This window comes from Notechis scutatus, chromosome 9 (genome assembly GCF_049901735.1).
Source record: "Notechis scutatus isolate UNSWTSFEM ecotype Mainland chromosome 9, rNotScu1.2, whole genome shotgun sequence".
Lineage (NCBI taxonomy): Eukaryota > Metazoa > Chordata > Lepidosauria > Squamata > Elapidae > Notechis > Notechis scutatus.
The window spans coordinates 3,165,614-3,191,099 of NC_142017.1; the positions used below are offsets into that span (position 1 = coordinate 3,165,614).

The window sequence follows — 25,486 nt, forward strand, 5'->3', positions numbered from 1 at the left end:
GTATTTGCTTTTTACAAACAGATGCCTGTGACAGATACTTTTGTCTTTATTTTCATGAATATACATCTTTTTATGCAGATTCCCCCCTTAATAAACTTTCTTTTGACAAATTATGCTGCAAGAAATCCCAAAACATTTGAACAATCATGTTTCAGTTTATGTATTGCTTAAAATTCAAAACGAGCAGAGTTTACCTCCAACCGTGAACTGAATAAAATGCTCTCGCAGCCCTAATGAGCAGAAACATCAAAGGAGAAGGCAAAAGTGGGTTACAGCTACCCAAAATAACCCTACAGGATATTTATTCAGTTTGTCAGGTTAAATGTGGATAAAACAATGGAAACCTGAGAGCTAAAAATGATTAAACTCTAATCATGGTGCAAGCTACTGAATTAAAAAAAAATGCCTCAAGTATTGGCCACCACTGATTTCAAAGAGGTAAAAAAGAAGTAATTTTTGATATGGTCACAAAAGCTCTAAAACACGAGGTCCCCTAAAACTGGTTGCTGGCTTTATTGAATGAGACCCCTGGGTAAGTGCAATCTTTCATTGTCCTAAGAGGTGGCAATGCAGATGTGCACATATTGCCAAGGGTTTTGTCTGAATCAGTTATGGCTAGTCTAGTGAAAGGAAGGATGTGAAGCCTGAAATTGACATAGCCATTTTAGCTAGTTAGTATATATTCTTTTTCTTACTTTCTCTGTGGCAGTCATGGGGGAAGGGTTTCGAGCTTGCCACATTCTTAAGGGGGGAGGAATGGAGATAGAGAGAGTTGTTTAGGCTAGGTGGTTCTTCTTCCCGTGGGAAAATGAGCTGTCTGTGCTTGGGCCCCTTGAGGTGGAGATTTATGACACCAAGCAACATTGAATGACTTCTATTGGAGAATGTTACTTTTGGCGGTTGTTTCTAACTTGTAATATTGTGGGATAATTCCGGGTTGTGTCAGATCTGGAATTACCATGGACTTTGCCAATTTGATGCTTTCCTGAATAAAAGAATTTGTTTTGGAAGATGGACTTTGTTCTTTTCTTTTTAAATGGATTTCATCACTTGGAAACCTGACAAAGGACTAGGGTTGATATGATAGCAGCCTTCCAATATCTCAGGGGCTGCCACAAAGAAGATGGGGGTCAACCTATTTTTCAGGACCTGAAGGCAGGACCAGAAGCAACAAATGGAAACTAATCAAGGAAAGAAGCAACCTAGAACTAAGGAGAAATGTCTTGACAGCGAGAACAATTAACCAATGCAATGACTTGCCTTTGGAAATTGTAGGTGCTCCATCACTGGAGGCTTTTAAGAGAAGACTGGACAGCCACTTGTCTGGAATGGTATAAGGTCTCCTGCTTGAGCAGGGGATTGGATTAGAACAGTGGTCCCCAACCTTTTTTGTACCACGGACCGGTACAAATGATCCACGGACCGGTACCGGCATCAGCACGCACTACCAAGGCAAGGCGAGCCAAGCGACCGGCCAGCCAGCCGTCTCCCACTTCTCCCCACCACCTTCAACTCCTCCTTTGTACCTTCTCGCGGTCGATGGGCTTTTCGGGCTCTTTCTTAATCTCCTCCTGAGTAACGCGAGACTCCACCGCCATTGGGACAGCTCTTCATTGGAAGCCGCCCCCCTTCGACGAAACTAAGGCGCGAGGATTCCTTCAGCACCCAAACGCCAACCGATGACCGACAAGCTCACCCGGAAGCACTTTCTGAAGCGCCGTCGAAACAAGATGGGGGCACCCAAGCAACCACTAGCCACCATTCTTTGCGGCCCGGTACAAAATGATCCACGGACCGGTACCGGTCCGGGGTCTGGTGGTTCGGGACCCCTGGATTAGAAGACTCCAAGATCCCTTCCACCTCTCTATCCTTTCATCCTAACTCAAGTTTTGTACCTGTTGTTTTCTTGACAGCTTCTGTACAAGCTTTTCCAAGGTCATCTTTATGGCTTCTGACAAATGCTGACTAGATGATAAGAACAATGGGTGGAAACTAATCAAGGAGAGAAGCAACAAGGTTGCTTGAGAAGGGTGTTGGATTAGAAGACCTCTAAGACTCCTTCCAATTCTGTTATTCTGCACATAGTTCCCGGTGGTTGAATCAATGCTAGGAGCAAAAGATTGTTGACTCCAACTCATACGCCTTGGTCTTATTTGTCAAAAGCTGCAAGTCTGCAAGCATTTTTCGGTCATTTAACCAACCAGTCTTCATGATGAAAATGAACAATGAGTGCAGGAGAATGTGTTAAAGGGAGAAACAATGGGAGAGATTTATGCCATAGTGATGCGTTCTACAAAAAAGACTGTTTTGATTTTTTTTTAACCCTACTGAATGGAAGGCATGTTGGAATCAAGGGAACTTAAAACCATTTGTGACCACCTGCTTTCCGCTATGATAAGACTCTGTCCATACAGATGTATTGGAAGATGGACTATAGATTGAGCCTCGTTTCGTATTGTGGGAGTGATTGAAACGCCCAGAAGAGTGATTGTGCAGGAATAACACAACCCATATCTTGTCTCTTTCAGTGTGAGTCTGATATCAGCTGGAGGCAATTTGAAGCATTGGTGTGACTGTATACGTGAAGTGGCACCAGTTTTATCTTTCACAACCATGTGCTGTCTTGCCAGCTTTGCCAATGGCGCCGTCAGCCTAACAGCCCGAGAAGGCATTCTTGAAAGATTATCTTGTTTCTCCAATTTTAGGAAAGAAGAGGGGGAAAAAAAACTAACCCAGAAGGGAGAGATTGTAGGGAAAAGAGAAGAAATGATCATGGTTTCATGTCGCTTGGAGGAATGTGTGTTCTTTTGAATTGCAACATCATGTGTGATAAAGAACCCATCCGACGATGTGGCAAGCTTTCAACGAAGCTTAAAAACTACAGGCAGATTTAAACGTTGGCCTGGTGAGATGTAGAAACTTTTCCAAGATGCTCCAGATCCTTTTTCACATTTGAATCATTTGAATGGGAAACAAATTCAAGCCTGAAGGGAAGAATTCAATCCTAACACTGTGTTGTTCTACTTCAGTTGATGCGTATCCTACAGTGGACATCAAAGATAAAAACATTGCCTTCATAGTATAGAAGCTCTAATAATCATGTGTAATTTCATTTTCAATCTATATTATCCATTATCCATTATCCAAAAATTAGGGATGCCCTAATTAATTCATGAGCCTCGAGCCAAGTGTAAAAAAAAAATTCCAATTATTTATTAGAGCAACATGTTGGCACTTTTCCCCAAGTGCAGTTGGCTCTGCCCTACGTAATTTACTGCCCACCTGTGACCCTGTTCCCCACCTTCTCCCAGGGTGTGTCATAAATCACATTCTCCAATGAGGAACTTTCACAGGCTGTAGAAAATACGCCTCTCTGGTTGGCTCTGGTAACCTGGGACATAATCTGGAGAAAGGTATGCATGGAATGTGCTTCTGATCATAGCAACCAAACTGCTCCATCAGATCTCCCCCTCTCCTTCTTATGGCAACTTGAGAGCAAGCCAGGAATGCTTTACTAGTTGACATTTGGCTCCTCTCACTTCCTGAAGGCAACTGTATTTGGGCAAAGCAAATACAATTTGAGTCCAGGTATAGAATTTAGGGGTGTGAACCCCCCCCAGGCTTGTTTGGATTTTCTGCATGGAATTTTGCTATAAGGCGATCAGCCTGGATGTTCCTACTCTTTACCCAAGATGCCTCTGATAAGGTGTAGCCCTTCCATGTAAGGTAGCCCTTATGTAAGTTGACAGCTTATATAAATATCAAAGTAGGTAAGACCATACAGTATAGGAGTCCCTAAATTTTCCATATTTCCTCAGCGTAAAATCTTCTTTGGAGGTGGCACTTCGGAGGTCCTCCCCTGCTTAGCCGTGAGAGACAGCTGCTCAGAAAAGGGCCTTCTCCTTGGGGAACCTCCTGCACTAAAATAGTCTCACCCCCCCTCCAAAAATTGAATTTGTGTCTCTAGCCTTTCATTATTATTTTTGTTACTAGCGTCATAGTGTACTATTTCAATCAATGTAATCTCAGGTGAGCTTGTGTTATTTTAGCATTTTATGGTCTTTTTTCTTAGTTATGTTTTGATGTGCATTTTTAATTGAACTGCACTAGAGAATTGCTACCGCTTTTTTAGAACAAAGAAACAACAGACTATTTAATGTTTTCAAGATTAGTAAAATAGATATATAATCTTAACTCTTCTTGCTCTCTAGGAAAGATACAGGTTTCCCTGTCCAGTTATGTCCATCTCAGGGGCATGGTATTTATCTGTGTTGCTTGACTGAGGGAACCAGCATTGTCCAAAGACACTTCTGAGATTATGTTTCCAGTAGGGCTATATGCCAAGGCACAGAGAACATTGTTATCTTCCTACCAAAGTGGTACCTATTTGTCATTCCCCTGGTGGAGACTGACTCTGAGGGAGAGGAGGAACAGCCGACAGGGAGTGGGAGTGTGGCTCCGGAGGTTGTGGAGGAGGCTGGGGAAGGGCAGAGGCCGGCTGGGCAGTCGGAGGAGGACCCAGGCCCATCCCCTCTCCATCCTAGGGCACACAGGGAGGAGAGGATCAGGGAGAGATGTGGTCTACTGGGGAGGAGAGGGCCTTGATCCTCTTCATGGGCTGCAGCTGTGACAACTGGATAAGAGGACGGACATGCATACAGGCAAGTGCTGGAAACAAAGTGTGGAAATATCTCTAGTTTATTGTTCCTCTCTGAGTTTGGTATCCTGTGTGTCCTGATATGTGTGGACATCTTCCAGCCCTTATCTTGCCTTGTTTGTGTTGTTTTTTACTCTTTATAATTTAAACAGCATTTCCTCCTTCTTGTAACTGTTTGTGTGGGAGTTTTTTTTGTCTCCAGTCAAGGATATTTGGAGCTTGGAAGCAAAGTGAAGGAATAAAAGAGGCTTCCGCTGTTTTTTGTGACTGTGTTAATTTTGTATCCCACCCTGGCTCATCACACTATTTATCTACTTGCATTTGCATTCTTTTGAACTGCTAGGTTAGCAGGAGCTGGAGCAAGGAATGGGAGCTTACCCCATCGTGCAACGCTTGAGTCTCGAACCCAGGCTGTCAGCTTTCCAGCTGACAAGCTGAGCGTCTCTCTACAATGTAGAATTCCAGGGATAGATCTTCAACACTTGCTGGTTATTGTCCCCATACATTGCTGCTTCCAGATGCTGATTTGAACCCCCTTTGTAATAAGGTCTGGCCCACAACTCTGAACTCTAACCCTCATTGAACCTTAATCTTGATCTCTTGATTCCTCCAAGGAGCTGAAGCCCATGCCTTCTCCCAGAATGACTAAGCCTTATGTTCTGTATCGCCTATAAATTTCTTTATTTCTTAATAAATATACTGTGGATCATCCGCTCTGTAGAAAGGCATTTTTGCTGGTAATTTATGGCCTTTCTGATGCCTAACAAAATGTGTGATTGCGTTTATACTCAGAATCTATTTTCCAGAAATTGGATGACTTATTAAAAAGTTAATGAGCAAACACATCAACCCACCCACACCAATTGAATTTCAGGAGATATTTCTTCGATTACTGTCACATTATGGCAAGCAGTGGGATGGGAACCAGGCGCTCAAACATGTCAGCAGTTTCCTAACTGGAGTTAAATACAATTCTAATAGCAACTGCTACAAAACAATTCTTCAAGAAAGACGAGGAAACAGAGAGGGCATAATTAATCCCTTTGTGGTTATGCCAATGGATGTTGGGTTTCATCAGGTTCTCAGGTCTGCTTGAAGAAATTGGTATCAGAGGATGAAATACATTTGGAAAATTGGTTTCACGACTCAGAGCTTATGGGAGCTCTGCGGAAAGGCAGCTGGGGACCAGCTGGAAAAATAAGGGTAAGAAGAGCGTGCAACTTCTTGCTCGGTGCCACTGATTTCAGTTTACTTTCAGACATGCTTGGGAATCATAATGAAGTATCACCCACCACACTCATGAGTTCTTCAAAGCCTGGCACTCCACAAGCAATTCCATCAACAGACACATTGACCTACAACCAGCCTATGAACCCTTCAGAATCCAAATCAACCACAAAGCCAACCAGAGACAGCACTGACCATCAACCAACCCATGCAAGCACCACCATCCAGCTCTTCATCTCCCAATGACTCACCTGAGGTAAAACCCCCCATCACAAGGCCCTTACTTGAAGTGACCCATACCTGACCCATTACAGCACCATCACAAGACCCATATCTGATGTGACCTTCCCATCACAAGACCTACTGCCCACACAAAGCCCTTATAAGCAGGAGAACACCAACACTGACATCTCCTAAGCTCCGCTGAAGATGTTAACTAGTCTGGTAATGGGACGTTAAGAAACTGACCCACAAGCTCAGAGAATGAATCTTCACTCTCCTCCTACACAGGGGTGGGATTCAAATTATTTAACAACCAGTTCTGTGGGCGTGGCTTAGTTGGCAGGCATGGCTTGGTGGTCATGTTATTGGCTGGGTGTGGCCAACTCAACATCACTCACATCGAGGCACCATCTCCTCGCCTGGCCTCTCATGACCGTGGGGATGCTGTAACAGTTGTAAGTGTGAAAAATGCTCCTAAGTCCCTTTTTTCAGTGCCGTTGTAACTTTGAATGGTCACTCCACACAAGCAAAGTACCAGCAAAGGAGGGGAAAAAAAAACTCCAGAGAAGTTCCAGAGACAGAAAGTCTAGTCCTGCCAAGAATGTAATAAGGGTTAATGGAGAGGCAGTTTCTGTAAGCAACACCAGAATGTTTCCTTCCTGCCTTCCTTACAGGATTAGGCCAGTAATTTCTTCTAACAACCGGTTCTCCGAACTGCTTAGAATGTTAACAACCGGTTCTAGCAAATAGGTGCAAACTGGTAGAATCCCACCCCTGATCCTACACCCGAGCTACAGGTATTTGCCATTATTACAAATGAGGTAAAGGTTCTCCTCACACATACATGCTCGTTGTTTCCGGCTCTAGGGGTGGTGCTCATTTCCATTACAAAGCTGAAGACCCAGCGCTGCCCGAAGACGTCTCCGTGGTCATGTGGCCGGCATGACTAAACACCGAAAGAGCAGTGAAAGCTGTTACCTTCCCACCAAAGGGGTCCCTATTTTGTTTCTTGCATTTTTTAATATGCTTTCGAACTGCTAGGTTGGCAGAAGCTGGGACAAGTAATGGGAGCTCATTTCATTACGCGGCGCTAAGGATTCGAACTGCCAAGCTTTCTTAACCGCCAAGCTCAGCATCTTAGCCACTGAGCCACCACACCCCTTTTGATGAGGGAATCAAATGAGGTATCATTCCTCAAACGGAACTGCAACCCACCAAGATCTTCTGGAAATGCAAATGTTTTCCTCACTGCATTTATGAATTATATCCCATATTGTTTTTATTTTTAACGCGAGTTTCACCTTGACTTTCATCATGCTAACCCTGGCATGAGACAGGCCATTCTAGTGGATAAAATCATGGATGCAGAAGAAATGTTTTGGCATTTTTATACAAAGAATGTGTCATATTTTTTTTTTAATCCCTTGGCTGGATATTTGATATTTATCAAATATTTTGCCTTTCTGTGTGAGCACCGTTTCTGCTTTAAAGCTTGTAATATAGAACAAGGTGGTTTTGAAGGACTTCTTATTTATTTTTGTAAAAGGTGATAAACATAGGATTTGTTTATCTACTGGCTATTATGATTTATGTCATAATGAAAATCTTTTCTAGCCTAGTGTTGGAAGGGACCTTGTAGGTCATCTAGTCCAACCCCTGTCCCAAGCAGGAGACCCTACACCATTTCTGACAGATGGCAGTCCCGTCTCTTCTTGAAAACTTCCAGTGATGAAGCTCCCACAATGTTTGAAGGCAACTTCTGTTCCATGGGTTGATTCTTCAGAAAATTTCTTCTTATTTCTAGGTTGAATCTCTCCTTGATTAGTTTCCATCCATTAGCATGAAGCTGATCATCTGGTAGAAGCCACCATGATGTCACGATATGCACTGCATTGTCGCACCGAGGATAGACATGGCATAATGGTGTCATTCAGAGATGGGGTTCTGGTGTTTGTGACTTGTGTATCTTTCCCCAAATGATAGAACATGATTGTGTCATTCCAGGATGATGCTATGTTGTGTGTGGCATTTCTTGCCTCAAGTGATGAGAAAGGATAGAGATAGAAATAGAGATAGAGAAAAATAGAGATAGATAGGTGGGTAAGTAGGTAGATGATAGATAGAAGATAGATAGATAGATAGATAGATAGATAGATAGATAGATAGATAGATAGATAGATAGATAGATAGATAGATAGATAGATAGATAGATATAGATGGATGATAGATAGATAGATGGATGGATGATAGATAGATAGATAGATAGATAGATAGATAGATAGATAGATAGATAGATAGATACATGATAGACAGATAGATGGATGATAGACAGAGAGATACATGATAGATAGATAGATAGATGATAGATAAATAGATAGATAGATAGATGATAGATAAATAGATAGATAGATAGATAGATAGATAGATAGATAGATAGATGATAGATAAATAGATAGATAGGATAAATAGATGATAGATAAATGATAGACAGACATGATAAATGATATAGATAGATAGATAGATAGATAGATAGATAGATAGATGATAGATAGATAGATAGATAGATGATAGATAGATAGATAGATAGATAGATAGATAGATAGATAGATAGATAGATAGATGATGGACAGACAGATAGATATATAAACAGATGTAGAAATAGAGAGAGAGAGAGAGAAATAGATATAGACACACATGGAGAAACAGATATAGAAAAAGAGATAAAGCTAGACAGAGAGGAATAGAGCTAGATAGAGTCCTCCAAGTATTTCCTGCCAATTTGGTTATTTAATCAATTAGGCATGCTTCAAAGCCATAATCAGCATTTCCCCTCTTTTGCTGGGGAAAGATTCAGTCACCCTGGCTTCCAAGAACCAAAGTTGCAGTCATATATTTACATAAATAATTAAAACCCCAGAAGCACAGTGGGTAATAAAAATATATTGCCACAATAAAATATGAAAGCAAAGAGCACTGCTTTAATTAAAAATCACCACTGTAGTGCAGTAAACAACTTATTTGGATTTGGTTCTTAAGTCGAAACTATTCTAATCTCTGAACCTGTTGAGCCTGAAGTAGAACAACATACCTTGAAGGATCTTTCCACTGAGATAAATTCTTGAAGCCGGTAAATATGTTTAATTAAGACTTACTGTTAATAATGGATTTTTCAGAATTAGGCTGTTTTTTAATTTCCCAGGGTAGAAACTGTTATTGCATTTGGCCTTGAAGTTCTCTCTCTCTCTCTCTCTCTCTCTCTCTCTCTCTCTCTCTCTCTCTCTCACACACACACACACACACACACACACACACACACACACCAAAAAGTTTTGATTAGAATTTCAGGCAGGTAAAATTAAACTCTTCATTTTGATGCAATCTCGGATGAAGAAATCAAAGTTCGGGATTAACTGTTAGTTTGGATTAAAAGGCAAAATTATAAATAGTTTGCGACATACTAGGGTTGCTTTTTTTTGCCTTGTTTAAAGAAAAATAGCATCTACACCATAAACTGGCATTAAGATTAATTTAATCGAGTCCCAATTCTATATTAACAGAAGATGGAAATTCTTTACTTAACTCAGGAAGCTGGGGAAAAATTTCAACTTACACTGTTTGGTCATATTCCTTAGGACAATTCACCTTGACCTTGGAATCAAATTATCTAGCAGTGAAGCTGGGCACACAACACTATAAGCGAAGATCCATGAAAGAAAGAATTGCCTTGTCAATATTTACACCAACACTGGATAGGGCAAATCACTAGTATATAAAATGAGAGCAAACCTCGCTCCCTACTAACACTGATGATGCTACCTAGTTGGGTCATGAAATGTCCGCAAAAAATCAACCAAGCTCACAAAGTACCAAGGATTCCTCAGTTCATCCCTGAGCTATGCATTTTCTCTTCTATATCAATTCTCAATTTCTTTCATATTCCCACCACTTCTCTCTGGTTCTACTCATGGCCTTAGCAACTATATTCCTTTGAAAGTGGAATCCATCTAAGCCTCCTGAACTTGTTTTTCATGTTGCAAACCATTGCTCCTTTCTCAGCCCGAGGCAAACAAAACATCATATCTGGGGAACGAACGGAAAAAAAGTCTCGTTCCAATATTGGTGGTACAAGCTGGTCTAAGCGATGTCATGATCCCTAAGATGTTTCTTTCAAGCTGCTGCCCCATTGTTATTCAAGGCGGCTAACCCTGTGAAGATTTCAACTTATGGTATATAGCCAAGGAGATTTCTGCCTTTCTCTCAGTCTGGGCTAAATGATTTGCAAAGCTAATGAGCATTTCTGAACTTTCCATGACTACTGGCTGCAATTTTGCATTTGCAACATAATAGTGAAAAAGGGTGGGTGGGGGAAAAATGGGAGAGAATGAGAAGAAGAACAAATTGGTAAGAGCTTTAGAATGATAAAGAGCTAGGGTGAGAGAGAATTTTCCTGAGGATGGGTCCTAATCCGAAATAGTAAATTTCTGGTCCCAGGGACCGACCCAGATTGGATCCGGCAATATTATCCTGGGACGTGTATATTATTCGCCTTCATTTGGATTCCTTAGTTTTCAAACATAAGGCAGGGGCCAAATGTCACAACCCATACTCTTCCTTGGAGGCGTGATCAACATTTAACAGATTTAACAGATGGCTTTTGAAAATGCTTAAGAACACAGGATGTTGGCTATTTGGAATGGGTTTTGCTGTTTTGGAAAACAAATTCAAGAAATAGTAATAGTGGTACTACTACTACTACCCTATGACTATTATTAAGTGTTGTACCTTATGATTCTTGACTCTTGACAAATGAATCTTTTCTTTTAGGTACACTGAGAGCATCTGCACCAAGACAAATTCCTTGTGTATCCAATCACACTTGGCTAATAAAGAATTCTATTCTATTCTATTCTATTCTATTCTATTCTATTCTATTCTATTCTATTCTATTCTATTCCATTCCATTCCATTCCATTCCATTCCATTCCATTCTATTCCTAGTAGTACCACTATTACTGGTCCATGGTTGCCAGCCACTGAATGGAGGAAACCTGGAACATCAAAACCACCAAATATGGGTGTCCTGTAGTAGTAGTAGCAGCAGCAGTAGTAAAAGGAGTAGTAAAAGGAGATTTCAAAATCTTCCACTCACCTTATAGTTTGATGCTGCAAAGTGTCTGGATCAGTGGCATTAACTGTTAAGACAACACTTCCAATGGGGATGTTCTCTTGTTTGGTGACAACCATTGGATTAGGGTGGAAAATGGGCCCCTCGTTAACATCTAGAACTGTGATCTGAACAGTGGCTGTGGAGCTGGTGTCATACAGGACATCCGGAACCAGGAGGTCTTCATTTTCTACTTTGATCAGGAGCGTGTGGAAGGCTGAGATCTCATAATCCAAAGGCTGAAAGACATGAACGTATAGTATTGTCCACATTCGCGCCCATCAGCTTTACTCTGTACTCTTGTACTTGCATCACAAGTTCCCCGCAGATAAGGAGACCCATTTATTCTCATTTAAGAGATCTTGTGGCAACCTAGAGACTGTCCCATTTACTTTCATATAAGCTTTTATGGACCTTAATCCACTTCATTGAATAAATGTCTATGGAGCTTCTCAATCCTCCAGGTCATGGTTGTCCCAAAGGTGCTTTTCCAAGAGGCAACTGGACTTTCTGCTTGTGTCAACTCATAAAATATTTCTATAGTCTTTTCAGAGTTGCCAACAGAAAGGGAGCGGGGAAAGGGGTTTTGAAACAGCAGTGCGGCAGCTTGGAAATCGAAAGTGCATTCCATAAATAGTTTTTCAAAGATAGTAACTAGGTGACTGAAGTTTCTGCCATGCAAATATCTAACTGGAGAGCGTGATTGATGACTCTGGGCTATGGATGTGTCCCATTGGAGAATATGAATTATGATACACCCAGGGGGTGGGGGGAAACCAGGCTCAAGGGTGACAATGAATGATGTGTCTCAGAGTTGGCTACACCCAGGCAGTGCCAGCATATTAACTCCCGATAAATCCTTTTGAAATTTTGGAAGTTTGGCTCGAGACTCATGATTTCATTGGGGTGACTGCCGGAATCCTGACAGCCTGTTCTTGGAAGACGTTTTGCTTCTCATCCAAGAAGCGTCTTCAGCTCTGACCGGATCCTTCCATTCCCCACCCTCCAATTGGAGCGGAAGAGGTTTCTTGGATGAGAAGCGAAACGTCTTCAAAGAAAAACCAGAAAGTCCAGTTGCCTCTTGAAAAAATAAAGCACCTTTGGGACTTTATTTGGGATTGGATTCCACAAAGAGACATTTTAGGTGCAGGTTGTCCTCAACTAAATGATCATTTTTTTACGTGGCTGTTTGAAGTTACAGTGGTGCTGGAAACAGTGGCTAATAAGCAGTCCATCAAGCATTCCCACGGCCACATGGTCCAACTTCAGTTGCTTAGCAACTGGCATGTATTTATGGGGTTGCAGCATCCCGGGGTTACCTGATTGCCATTTGTGAATTTCCTAGCCAGCTTCCGACAAGTGAAATCAATGGGGGGAAACCAGATTCTCTTAACAACCATGGGATTCACTTAATGACTACAGGGGTAACAACTTCAGCAAAAAAAGGTTTGTAAAATAGGGCTTGGTTCCCTTAACAACCACCCTGCTTAGTGGTGGGATTTCCAGTCCCAATTAAATCCGGGTCTAACCTGTACTGTCTTTGGTTCTGGTAGGAGAAAACGAAGAATTGCACCATCACTGGAGGTTTTCAAGAAATGTTTGGACAACCCTTTGTCCAGGATGGTATAAGGACTCTTGCCTTGTGTAGGGGGATGGGCTAGAAGACCTTCAGGGTCCCTTCAAGCCCAATGAGTCTATCTGTCAGGATTCCAGCAATTGCCCTAATTAAATCACAATTCTCAAGCCAAACTTCAAGAAACTTCAAAGGATTCATTAGAGGTGACATACTGGCGCTGCCCTGTATGAAGCCAACTCTGGCATATGTAATTTACAGTCTCCTGTGACCCTGTTTCCCCTCTCCTCCCTGGGTGTGTCATAAATCAGATTCTCCAATTGAGCCCATTTACGGGCTGGGTGTCATTGTTCACATTCTCCAATTAAATATATTTACGGGCAAAAGCCCTGGTATTTTAGTTACACTCTTTTTAAAGATAAAGAGTTGGAATGTATTTTTGCTTTTAAACTGCTGCACTCCTCTTCCAGATTTCCTTCATCCCCCCTTTTTATGGCAACTACCAAAACAGGCATAGGAATATTTTATGAGTTGACACTATGATTCTAAGTGAGGAGAATCAGGAGAACGTGGATCAGAGGTGGTATTCAGCAGGTTCTGACCAGTTTTGGGGAACCAGTAATGGAAACTTTTAGTAGTTTGGAGAACCAGTCAAAACCACCTCTGACTGGCCCCGCCCCATCTATTCTCTGCCTCCCATTGAGTCCCAGCTGATCGGCTCGGTCTTCTTTGGTTGCCCTGCGCAGGAGAATGGAACTGGAAAGAAGGTTAGTGGGGTGGGGAGGGAATGGTGATTTTGCAGCATCCTTCCCCTGCCACGCCCACCAGGCCACGCCACCAGGTCAAGCCACACCTACCAAGCCACACCCACAGAACCGGTAGTAAAAAAAATTGAATCCCACCGTTGATGTGGATACTGGATATCCTTGAAAGCAATTTTCCCCAGTGACATCTATCGGCTGAGTTGATGGAACTCAACACATCTAAGAGGACGTCACTCGGAGCAGTCTGGCCCAGAAGAGTGAAGAACAATATATGAAATTAGGTTCACAGTGTAGCTGCTGAAGTTGGTACCTTGCTCCTGTCTATCCTCCTTACCTTGACAACTGACAACATCCCTTCATTGTTCTCGGCATTGGTGTGGATTTTGAAGCTCTGGGCTGGATTGCCATTGATGATGGTGTAAACTGCCTTCCATGCAGCTGTGGCCGGGTCGTCTCGATCTTCAACGGTTAGATTCACAATCACACCAGTGCTGCCTTCTTTGACAGTGGCTTGGAACTCAAAATTAAGAAAGAAAGAATGTTAGTACCGTTAAACAAATCACCACCAGCATTAAAATAAATCTGTGTAAGGCGTTAAGAGCTGGAGTGGCGCAGTGGTTAGAATGCAGAATTGCAGGCTGATTCTGCCCACTGCCAGCAATTCGATCCTGACCACTTCAAGTTTGACTCAGCCTTCCGTCCTTCTGAGGTTGGTAAAATGATTGTTGGGGTTAGAGAGAGCTGTAAAGCACTATGATGTAGTATATAAGTCTAAGTGCTGTTCCTATTGATTATTCTTTTTTAACTTTTTTTTATTACATATAAAAATTCAATTTCTAAATAAACAGTGTGTTGTCTGGGTACCGATAATTTTAGGAAATAATAGTCATAATGTTACAATACTGTTCATTACATTGGCATTAGTTATAATAATAATAATAATAATAATAATAATAATAATAATAATAATAATAATAATAATAATACATTTTAGCAATCCTTCCTTGTAGCATTAGTCCTTCTCTTATATTTCCATGTTTCTAACTTCTGTTTTTATTGGTTAACTATTGATAAAATGAGTCCCATGTTAGAAAGTATTCAGTTTCTTCCTTTTCCTTAATTTTAAGCGTTAGTCTAGTTGCTATTGATTATTCAAAGCACTCAAATGATGGATAAGATGACATTCCAGAGTAAAGCTGAAATTCTATGGCTGATAAATAGCACATCCTTGCTTTTGAAAGATTATTGAGAAAGAAAACTGTGACTAAACCTCTCTTTGAAAACTCCATCAAGCAATCTATTTCTCTTTCTTTCTTCTGTAAATATAGAAATTCATTAACAAGAATATAAAGCTACAGTACTTGAGAATGCAATGGTCAGGAATAAAAAATATATTCAATGCATTTGAAAATGGAGTGTTTTAAAGGTAATCTACATTTAACTGCTCTTTTGCAGTTACGTTATAATGTGTCTTTGTTCTTTTTGACCTGTGTGGATAAGAAGGTCTTCTGTATTGAAATAAGGGGAAATTATCTCAATTTTTATTTCCCATAATATCACGTACACCTTCTCTTTCTCTTTCTATTGAAAATACTCCATCGGGTTACACTAAAAGTTTTATGGGAAAAAGATAATACTGGAATTATTTAAGGCAATGTTTTTCAACTTTGGCAACTTTAAGAGGTGTGGACTTCAACTCCTAAAATTCCCCAACTAGCATGTTCTTGGAGTTGAAGTCTACACATCTTAAAGTCACCAAGGTTGAGAAGCTTTGATTTAAAGGATTAGATCAGAGGTCTCCAAACTTGGCAACTTTAAGACTTGTGGACTTCAACTCCCAGAATTGGCTGGCTGGGGAATTCTGGGAGCCAAAGTCCACAAGTCTTAAAGTTGCCAAGATTGAAGATCCTTGGATTAGATAGTAAGGGTGAATGAATCAGTCAAGATTCAATCTGAATTCAAAATCTGAAAGTGGCAACATCTAAATTTGAGATTTAAGAAAAGATTTGATCCTAGACCATATAATCCAGGTAACTACAAGTACTTCACTTTCTAGTTGAACGGGATGAAAATAACAGGAATGGTCTACCCTTTAGAAGATATTAAAGCCTGCACAGTTCCATCCAGGTGATTGACAGGTTTCACAGCAATATAATTTTTCCAATATCTCCTCTCTGCCTGCTTTCAGATGGAGGAAGCAGAAATGAGAAAACAATAGCACAACAGATCTGAATTGTTGAGAAAAAAAATCTATAATGAAACAGTGCTAAACTAATGTAAAAAGTAGTACCCTATTCCTACCTGAATTGGGGGAAAAAAGAGTTTAAAAATAGCCTGTTTTGATCTTGTCCCTGTTTTTAATTGCATTTTGTGATTTGAAATTTTATTGCACCCTTCTTGGGGGAGGGTTTCACTTGCTAATAATAATATAAATAAAGTATTAAGAAAGAGGTGGCTGATAATGACCCATCCTCGACATCATCATCTGATCAGGAATGAGTTTTCAGGATTTTTATTGTCACTTGGAATCAAGTCCTTTTTGCTTGCAAATATACTTTAACAACTATGTTCCACCATTAAATTGAAGGTTCTTCCTTGGACCAAGGAATATCTGGAATATCCCAAAAAAGAAACTCCTGATTCAGATTACCACATATATATCAAGGCTGGCCATCCTTTGAAAATGATTTTTAAAAGGCATTTGGAATGCATAAAAGAGCGAGCAAAGCATCTCTTTAAAGCAGCTGTGTCTTTTCCCAGGTTTCTAAACAAGCTTGGGGGAAAAAAGATGTAGTTGCTTTAAAAAGCCAACTCATTAAAATAATCATAAAATCGTTGTGTTAATGCAGCTGAGTCTGTTTATATGTATAGTGTTGGATCATATGAACTCCATGCTTCAAAATACCATGCAAACCTCAGCGCAGAACAGGTTTAACACCTTCTTTACAAGTTGCAAAAAGTGGTTAGATGGAATTGAGTCAACTCTCCAGTGACATAAGAGATGATTAGATTACATGCTAATTGATTGTGTTAATCTTTAATATCTACACATCCCAAAGTACCATCAACTCTGGAGAATAAAATAGATGAGGCCAGGTATGTATTTAACTCCTTGCCATCAAGATCTGTCAAAAAAACAAACCCCTGTCATTCAGCAACAAAACATCTCGGGTTCAACCTTCAGAAGATGTTTTAACTGGGTCACTGAAGATATACTTGTTCACCTGTCAACCCAAAAGCTCTTTCTGTCGAGATGTGCCACTTAAATAATAGAATGATTCATTTCATACCGAGCAACTTGCAGCTCTGAGCAAAAATTTCACACCCGCGTCAAATACTCAAAGGCAGCTTTGTGAAAATGAACGCCTGCCCATTTCAATCTGCATCTTGAGAACATTGGGCCTACGCGCATGTCAAAATGGAAATGGAAAGGATCTCTCTTTGATTTCATCCATCCTTCATCTATACAAGCAATAAGCCTCAGTTTGTGTATTCAGCTTCTCACCCCAGGAGGAGTGAGTGTGATAGATCACGTTGGGACCATTCCCTAGACAAACGGAGGTCAGCTGCCTCTTCCAGCATAACTTGTGGAAGGAAAATGGGCTTGCATCTATTTAAGACAACTGTTTTGATTGTTTTCAAGCAGGATTAGACAGGTAGAAGTCGAGGCAATGTTGCTCAAGAATCCACTGAACATCTCACAGAAAATTTGAATCTAGAACAGAGGTGTCAAACTCAAGGCTCGTGGGCCAGATCCGGTCCATGGGTTGCTTAGATCTGGCCCATGGGGCCACCCTGGAAACAGTGAAGGACTGGCCCATGGTGCCTCTGCCAGCGAAAATGGAGCTTGGGTGGGCACGGTCAGCTTGATATCCTGTAGCCTACGCATGGCCCTCCTGGGCTCCGTTTTCACTGGCGGAGGGCTACAGGAGGCCGTCTCAGCTGAAGTGGAGCTCGGAAGGGCCATGCGTGGGCTGCAGGATGTTGAGCTGGCCATGCCCACCCTGGCCATACGCACTCGCCCCTCTGAGGTCAAATTCAACCCTGATGTAGCCCTCAATGAAATTGAGTTTGACACCCCTGATCTAGAATATATATTTAAAGGACAACTGCAATGAAGCCCAATAGCAACTGGCCACCATTCCAAGCCTTCTTCTGTTGGTATTCCTCTAATCCTACATTTATTATTCAAGTTGCTGAGTTGTTTCTGACACTTCACAATCCCATGAGCCAGACCACACCAGGTCCTCCATCCACCACTGTCTCCTGCCCAAATTCATAATCATTGCATCAATGACACTATCTAAGCCTATCATCCTCTGACGTCCCCTCCTTTTGTCTTCCATCTTTCCCAGCTTCTGGATCTTTTCCAATGACCCCTCTCTTCTCATTTGGTGGCCAAAGTATTTGAGCTTCAGTGTCGCTATCTGTTCTTCCAAAGAACTACAAATCCAACTTGGCTTGAGACTATTTAAGTCACTGCAGTGGCATGACCAACCCCCCAAAAAGGTGTATTCCACCATAATTGCGCCCCTCACAGGCCTTTACGTAGCCCTCTAAGCCAAATAGTACCTCAACGAGTCCAATATACTTCATGCTAACTGAAAATAGCCATTTCAGATTAGATACATTTGCCTTTGAGGGATGAGATTACAGAAACAGTTCTACCCCTTTTAGGAAGAAATTAATGTTTGCCTTATACTTTGTTGCCGATGCAGCTAAAAGAAAATAGTCCCTGAGATCAACAAAGGGAGCAAAAGAAAAAAACACGTTTTGGAATAATGAGAGCCAAAGCATTCACACATTAAGGATTCCACATGCTGAAAATGCTGGTTGAAGCGCCAAATTAAAACGCCTCGTCACTTTGCATAAATCCGAGAATCTTTTGTTCTCGCAGCTAAAAGGTTTGGTGTGTCCTGTCACATTATGTGTTTTTACTCTCAGGAGGTTCATGGATGATAAGACCTGGCAGTATAAATAAGAATAAATTCAGCTCCTAAGAGGAAGCATTCAAAATGCCAAGAAATGGTGCTGTATTATGTCCTTTTTTGGTCATGACATGATCACTCTTTCCCTAACTCAGGGGTGTCAATCAGTGGTGGGATTCAATTGTTTTTAGTACCGGTTCCGTGGGCATGGCTTGGTGGGCGTGGCATGGGAAGGATACTGTAAAATCTCCATTCCCACCCCACTCCAGGGGAAGGAGGCAGAGAATAGATGGGGGTGGGGCCAGTCAGAGGTGGTATTCTAAACTACTCAAAATTTCTGCTACTGGTTCTCCAGAACCTGTCAGAACCTACTGAATACCACCTCTGGTGTCAATCTCAAGACCCATGGGCTGGATCCAGCTCATGGGGTGCTTAGATCTGGCCCAGAGGACCACCCTGGAAACAGCAAAGGGATTTCCTTAACTGTATGTCTTGATTAAGCCAGGATTGTCTGGGCTGTCACAGTCCCACAATAGCAGAGTTCACATTATACCCTCTGCCAAGCAATCTGGGATCTCATGAACCCGGAACGCTGTGTCATGCATACAAATCAGTTGCAAAGTGTCTGAATTCGACCACATGACAATGGAGATGCTGCAATGGATGTAGGTGTAAAAAAATGGCCATAGCTCACTTTTTTCAACACCATTGTAACTTCAAACAGTCACTAAATGAACTATTGTATTCATCTATTAGTTCATCCAGAACCCAACTGAACCTGCAAAAATACAGAGTTTCATATACTGAATGAAAATTTAATAAACAAACAAAAAAAGTCATACAGACCAACAAAAATAATAATAATACAGAGTTTCTGTAAGCAAAGGATCATTTTTCAGCAAATGCTTTACTTTGAAGATCAAATATCCTTTAGGTTCTCTTGTTGTTTTGTTTTAAAGAAGAAAATCTCCGCTTTTCCTCCCCATTTGAAAAGAAATCTGTGGATTTGATAAATTCCTATTAAATCCCTTCCCCGATCTGTTCTACGCCTAATCCCTCATTGGCCTTTTGATTCTGCCCACTGATCTCTGGGAAAGTTTGCATAAATTGAGTAGCCAAAATCAAGATGGGCTCCTAGTGTATCTTCTTAGTGCTCCCCTGGCAAATTGTTGCAGCCGAGTTGCATAGTTTGTTTTCGAAAATCATGGCTATTTGAAAACCCTTGATCCTCCCTCTGCCTTAGAGGTTTTGGAAAGGCTGAGTGATTTTTGTCATGCATGGAATGGAGTGGAGAGGAAAAGGAAAAACCAAGGCAAAAGGCTATAATGTCTGTCCCCCCACTGCCCCCCCCCCAGAGGTAACATTACTAAATCTATCCTCTCTGCAATAAATACACCGGTGATTTACTGCTAATGGAACTGGGTAAAAAAAACAAGGGCTCTCCCTCACCTCTCTTCCCACATTTTCCTTTCAAATGCTCGCCTTTATTTGCAGAAGCCAACATTTGTCGTGTTTCTTTAAGCTTTTGAGCTCTTGCGTGGTTTGATATACAACTATGTATTTGGCTGAGCGATTGAAGATTACAGGCTTATATAAATAAGGGCAGAGGAAAACATTCTAGTTTTCTTTAAGGAAATATTGAAGGTGAGCCATGCTGTGCAGCAATCACATTCCCCGAAACGTCTTCAGGAAAGTAGGGTTTAGTCACCACTTTTCAAAATTAAGGCCATGGGGCTGAAAATTAGCAGAATCCGCACGCTCGCTCTTCCCAGTTGATGATGGAACTGAATGTTCTTGAGATGTCTCCTGCTGTAGTCAGCTCTGATATCTGCGGGAAATGTTCCCCATATTCCAATATTTGAGGGGTCTTACAAAGACGAGGGCGTCAACCTACTCTCCAAAGCTTCTGAAGGCAAGACAAGAAGCAGTGGATGGAAACAAATGTTTTGTTTTTTTTCCAACAATGGAACAGCTTGCCTTGAGAATAGAATAGAATGTAGAGGAGAATATAGAATAGAATAGATTGGAATGGAATAGAATATAGAATATAGAATATGGAATATAGAATAGAATAGAGTAGAGTAGAGTAGAGTAGAGTAGAATAGAATAGAATAGAATAATGAATGGAATGGAATGGGAATGGAATTGGAATAGACTAGCATAGACTAGACTAGACTAGACTAGACTAGACTAGACTAGACTAGACTAGACTAGAATAGAATAGAATAGAATAGAATAGAATAGAATAATTAATGAAATGGGAATGGAGTTGGAATAGACTAGCATAGACTAGCATAGACTAGACTAGAATAGACTAGACTAGAATAGAATAGAATAGAATAGAATAGAATAGAATAGAATAGAATAAACAGAGTTGGAAGGGACCTTGGCGGTCTTCTAGTCCAACCCCTTGCCTAGGCAGGAAACCCTACATCACTTCATACAAATGGCTACCCAGTCTCTTCTTAAAAATTTCCAGTGTTGGAGCATCCACAACTTCTGGAGGCAAGTTGTTCCACTGATTAATTGTTTTCACTATCAGGAAATTTCTCCTTAGTTCTAAGTTGCTTCTCAACTTCTAAGTTGTGGATGCTCCATCACTGGAGGTTTTTAAGAGATTGGACAACCATTTGTTTGAAATGGTAGAGGGTTTCCTGCCTGGGTAGCGGGTTTGTACAAACTTTTTTCCAATTCTGTTGTTCTGTTAAATTCAGAAGCAACATAATATTAGCAACATCGCCCATTGCCAGCATCTGTTGAATCTATCTTTGCAAGGATGAAAAAGCCTATGACTCTTGCACCGTTGTATGCTAAACCGAAACACAGAATGCAAAGCAAGTGACTCTTGCAAAAACTCTTGCTGATAGGGAACAAGGACATCTTCTCCAATGATCCCACTCTTAGCTGACATCCACATTGCTGGCTGATGAAAGGATAATTTCCTGTCATTGCTTGTTATCGCTCCGGCGTCCCATCTTGAAGGATTTGTAGTGTTTCCTTGATGCTAACTCCATGATGTTGTCATTTCTGTCATCCTGACTCACCTCAGTTGCTGAAGTTTTCTCTTTCGGAGTTTCTACTCTCTATCAAAGGCTGTTTCCCTCTTGTTTGATTTCTGCTGTTAATGATCAGCCTACCATTATATTCAACACTGGGAAAGACACTGGAAACAGCAACTGTGTGGCTATTCTTTCATGGCACTGGGAAATGCCTAGCACTTTATTGTGGGATTCATCGGAATGGCACGAGAACGTCTGTGTAGGCCATTTCTCCAAAGGATGCATTCAGCTCAAATGCTCTTGAAAAGGATCCTTGCAACCAGCCTGAAGCAGACTTGCTTGGATTGTCAAGACAAAAAGGACATGGGTTCTAAGACCGATGTACGATGGCTCAGTCCCTTGATGAGGGCAGATTATAAATTATGTACGCTAAACAATAAATAAAATGAGACAAATTAATTGTTTGGGGAGACAATCAATTAGCCTCCTGGGAACAGAAAGATGCTGTGTAAGCCTGATGGCCTACAGTTGATTGGCCTTATCCAAATGCAAATATCTGGTGCACGTTGCTTCATTTTTTATACAAGAGTCCCCTCTCATTTAGATCCTGTTATTAATCCTGACTTGTGATCTCTCAGAGTCATCTGGAGAAAACAGAGGGTTTTTTGGGGGGGGAAGTGGAAGATTGGGGAGTCTGGAATTAAGATTAATAGAATAATAGAAGAGTTGGAAGGGACCTTGGAGGTCTTCTAGTCCAACCGCCTGCTCAAACAGGAGACCCTATACCATTTCAGACAAATAATTGTTCAATCTCTTCTTTAAAAACTCCAGAGTTGGAGCACTCACAACTTCTGGAAACAAGATCAGATTCCATTGATCAATTGTTCTCACTGTCACCTTAGTTCTAAGTTGGTTCTCTCCTTGATTAGATTTCATCTGTTGCTTCTTGTCCTGCATGCTGATCCTCTTCTTTGTGGCAGCCCTTAGATATTGGAACGCTGCTGTCATGTCACCCCGAGTCCTTCTTTTGATTGACACAACTGAGATTGATACAACTGAGAAATAATTGCTCATAGCTTTTCCCCATTTTTGAGAGTTCTTTGACTAAACATAATTTGCAGGGTGGGGTGGGGAATGCTCAGCCTACACATCATGGACAACTTCATCTTGCCATCTTCAACTTTTGAAGACAATAGCAAACCAGGGCTCAACTCCTTCATAGGGAATCTAATGAACTGCCTCTGTTGTCCTAATTTTTCATCAGAATGAGACTGAAGAATCCTAGTGAAATAAATGCAAAAAGAAGGAAACAAACTAGTTATTCTGCCACGAAAATACTTAGGTTGGTGAAGCAATTTCTCTTTCAACCCACCCAGAAAGTAATTTCAATTTCCAAATTGATTTGTTCCAGTAGATTTCTCATCAGTGAGGCTGGGATCTAGGTACTTTCCATGAAGTACATAATGCAGTCACTGAACACATTGACACAAATTGGATTATAGTAGGGGATGGTTTTTTTCTAACATATCCATGTCAACATCATCAACAGGTATCAAGTTCAGCTTAAAGAAGATGGTCTGTTTTATGGATTTTTCATCACCGATAAAACTTTGCCCTATAATCTCAACCAATTTCAATTGGTAAATATATGGATTAGAGATCTCTCTGCTCTCTCTCCTCTCTTTCTCTCCTCTCTCTTCCTCCCTCTCCTATCTTTCCTCTCTCCCTCTCTCTCCCCCTCTCTTCCTCCTCTCTCCTCTATCTCTCCCCTCCCCACTTTCCTCCCCTCCCCAAGTTTCAGGTGAGGAAAATTTCTTTTCTTCAGTTAGCAAGTTCAATTTATTACAGGTTGCTGTCTGATGAATTAGAAATTCAACCAACTCCCTTCAGAATCCTCTTCTTCTCATATCAACAGCTTGGTAGTCAGAAGGGAACATTTTTAAGTAGGTCATCAAGGCTATTCTCTTCTTCCCCTTTCTCCACTGACGTTTTCAACATTCATCATCCTCATCTTCTTCTACCTTTTCCTGGTTGGGAAAGGGTGACTTTTAATGTTATCTATTTCAAAACATGAACATTTTTTGTTCAGTTAAAAAAGCAGAACATTTGGAAGTCTTCAACCCTATAAAAACAAGGGAAGTTCAGATTAGAGGAATTACAATCAATGAAATACTCTTGGTGACCTTGATAGCTGATTGAGTACAGAAATTTCCTAGGACATTTGCAATCTTTCAAGATGCATGAGTTGTAAATTGTTAAGAAATCATTTCAAGTTAGGGATGCAACATCCGCAACAGTTTCATAAAGTTTCTGGGGGCAGGTTTATCACCCAAGCAGTGCGTCCATTACCAAAGGGAAGGAAAGGGGTGTGAAAATCTTTCTTTGCAGGGTTTCAAAAGACAGCAAGGAAAAAAAGAACAAGGAAATGATGATTAAAAGAGAAGAAGCTGCAACTATGACATCTTTGTTTATGCTGTAAAGACACTGGATCTTGGCTTCAAAAAAAATGACGTAAATCCCACCCAGCTGTCAGGTACAAAAAACCAGATCCACCCATGAAGGTCCAATTAAATTGATTTGTTGTTACTCATGCACAAGAATCTTTTCAACTAACAGTCAGCATCTGCTTGGAGTTAGATAAGGGTCAATGGAATTCAAAGGCAGTTGGACTTAGTCTGCTTGTGACCACGTAGGGATTCTAGGCTGATCCATCTTTTAACTCCATCCCAGGTTCTGCCATTCCTTCCCCTACATCACCAAATGCATCTGAAAGTGGATCTCATGCTTGGATTTCTCTGGCTCTGCTTTAAATTGACTTATCTTTTCTACCTGTGCATTGGGCGAGTAGCCTACCTGCTTCCAGGAAGTCTGGGAATTTATGGATCATCTAACTGCATTGTAATGGTCCTCCAGTTACCTCGGCCTTTTCCTGACATCTTGATTAATACCAGTGTAGGTTCTCTGAACCCAGTCATGTCCCCAAGCCTTCAAAGTACTGTTCATACTAGGGATAATTAGCCTCTTGATTATTCCAAGGAACCAGATGGGTCAAAGGTTAGCCAGCATCACGAAGCATGTTAAATTCAATCAATTTAGCTAGTGATGCAGTTCAAGAAATGTATTCTGATAACGTCACCAAATTGAGACGATCTGCTTGGAATTCTGGAGCACTCGCAGTTGAACACTTTTTGCTTAATTTCTCATTTACTATTCAGACAGAGCAATCTACTTAATTACTGCAATACTTTCACTCAAGAGCTCAAGGACTTGGTCGGGAGGTGTTGGAGAAGAAGGAAACAGGAGTCAGCGCTGGAAGGCAGAAATAAAAATACAATCAAGCAAACCCTTTTTCGTGACAAACTGATCTTGGCTTGAGAGCAACGGATGTTAGAAAGAACTCATTTCAGCAACCGAACGTACAGGACGACACTGACACACATACACACACAGAGAGAGACACAAAATGATTGCCCTTTTCCCCCCAGATGGTTGAACAGGGTTTTATTTCGCAGAATCAAAGCCTCTACCCACCTCTCCTTTCTCCAATGGCCTTTTGTCCGGTCTACCTGACACACAGTGAGTTGAAGATGAAAGGAAAATGAAAGTAAGAGCATTCCATTTTCAAAATGGCCTCCAAATTTCTTGCTCCGACTCTCCCAACAGTTTCAGTTATGTTTGAAAAACTATTGGTGACTTTTTAAACCAAGTCACCTCCTTGTCTAAAAAATAAAAGCCCAGAACTCTGATGTCCTGTGGACAGATAAAGAAAAAGAGCCAAATATGTCCTCCAGGATGACCACAATGGAGAAGGTCCAATTCCATCTACTCATGCAAACTCAGATGGTGGCATGGAGATGGAGGAATGGAGGTTGGACATCCAAAATGATCTTTTATGAGGGGACAAGAGAGTCCTTTAGCTAGGAACCTTTCAACCTTTGCAATTGTAGATAAT

The 25,486-nt window shown here is 41.1% G+C and overlaps 1 protein-coding gene across 1 annotated transcript in view; it reads right to left on the minus strand.

Moving 5' to 3' along the window:
• The window catches only part of CDH13 (cadherin 13), a 411,322-nt gene that overhangs the window by 36,083 nt on the left and 349,753 nt on the right, over positions 1–25,486 (minus strand). Inside the window, exons 9-10 of the mRNA XM_087971432.1 lie at positions 13,942–14,124; positions 11,256–11,509 (exon numbers count right to left, since the gene is read on the minus strand). Of these exons, the coding sequence (XP_087827558.1) occupies positions 11,256–11,509; positions 13,942–14,124 (437 nt within the window). The remainder of the gene's footprint in view (positions 1–11,255; positions 11,510–13,941; positions 14,125–25,486) is intronic.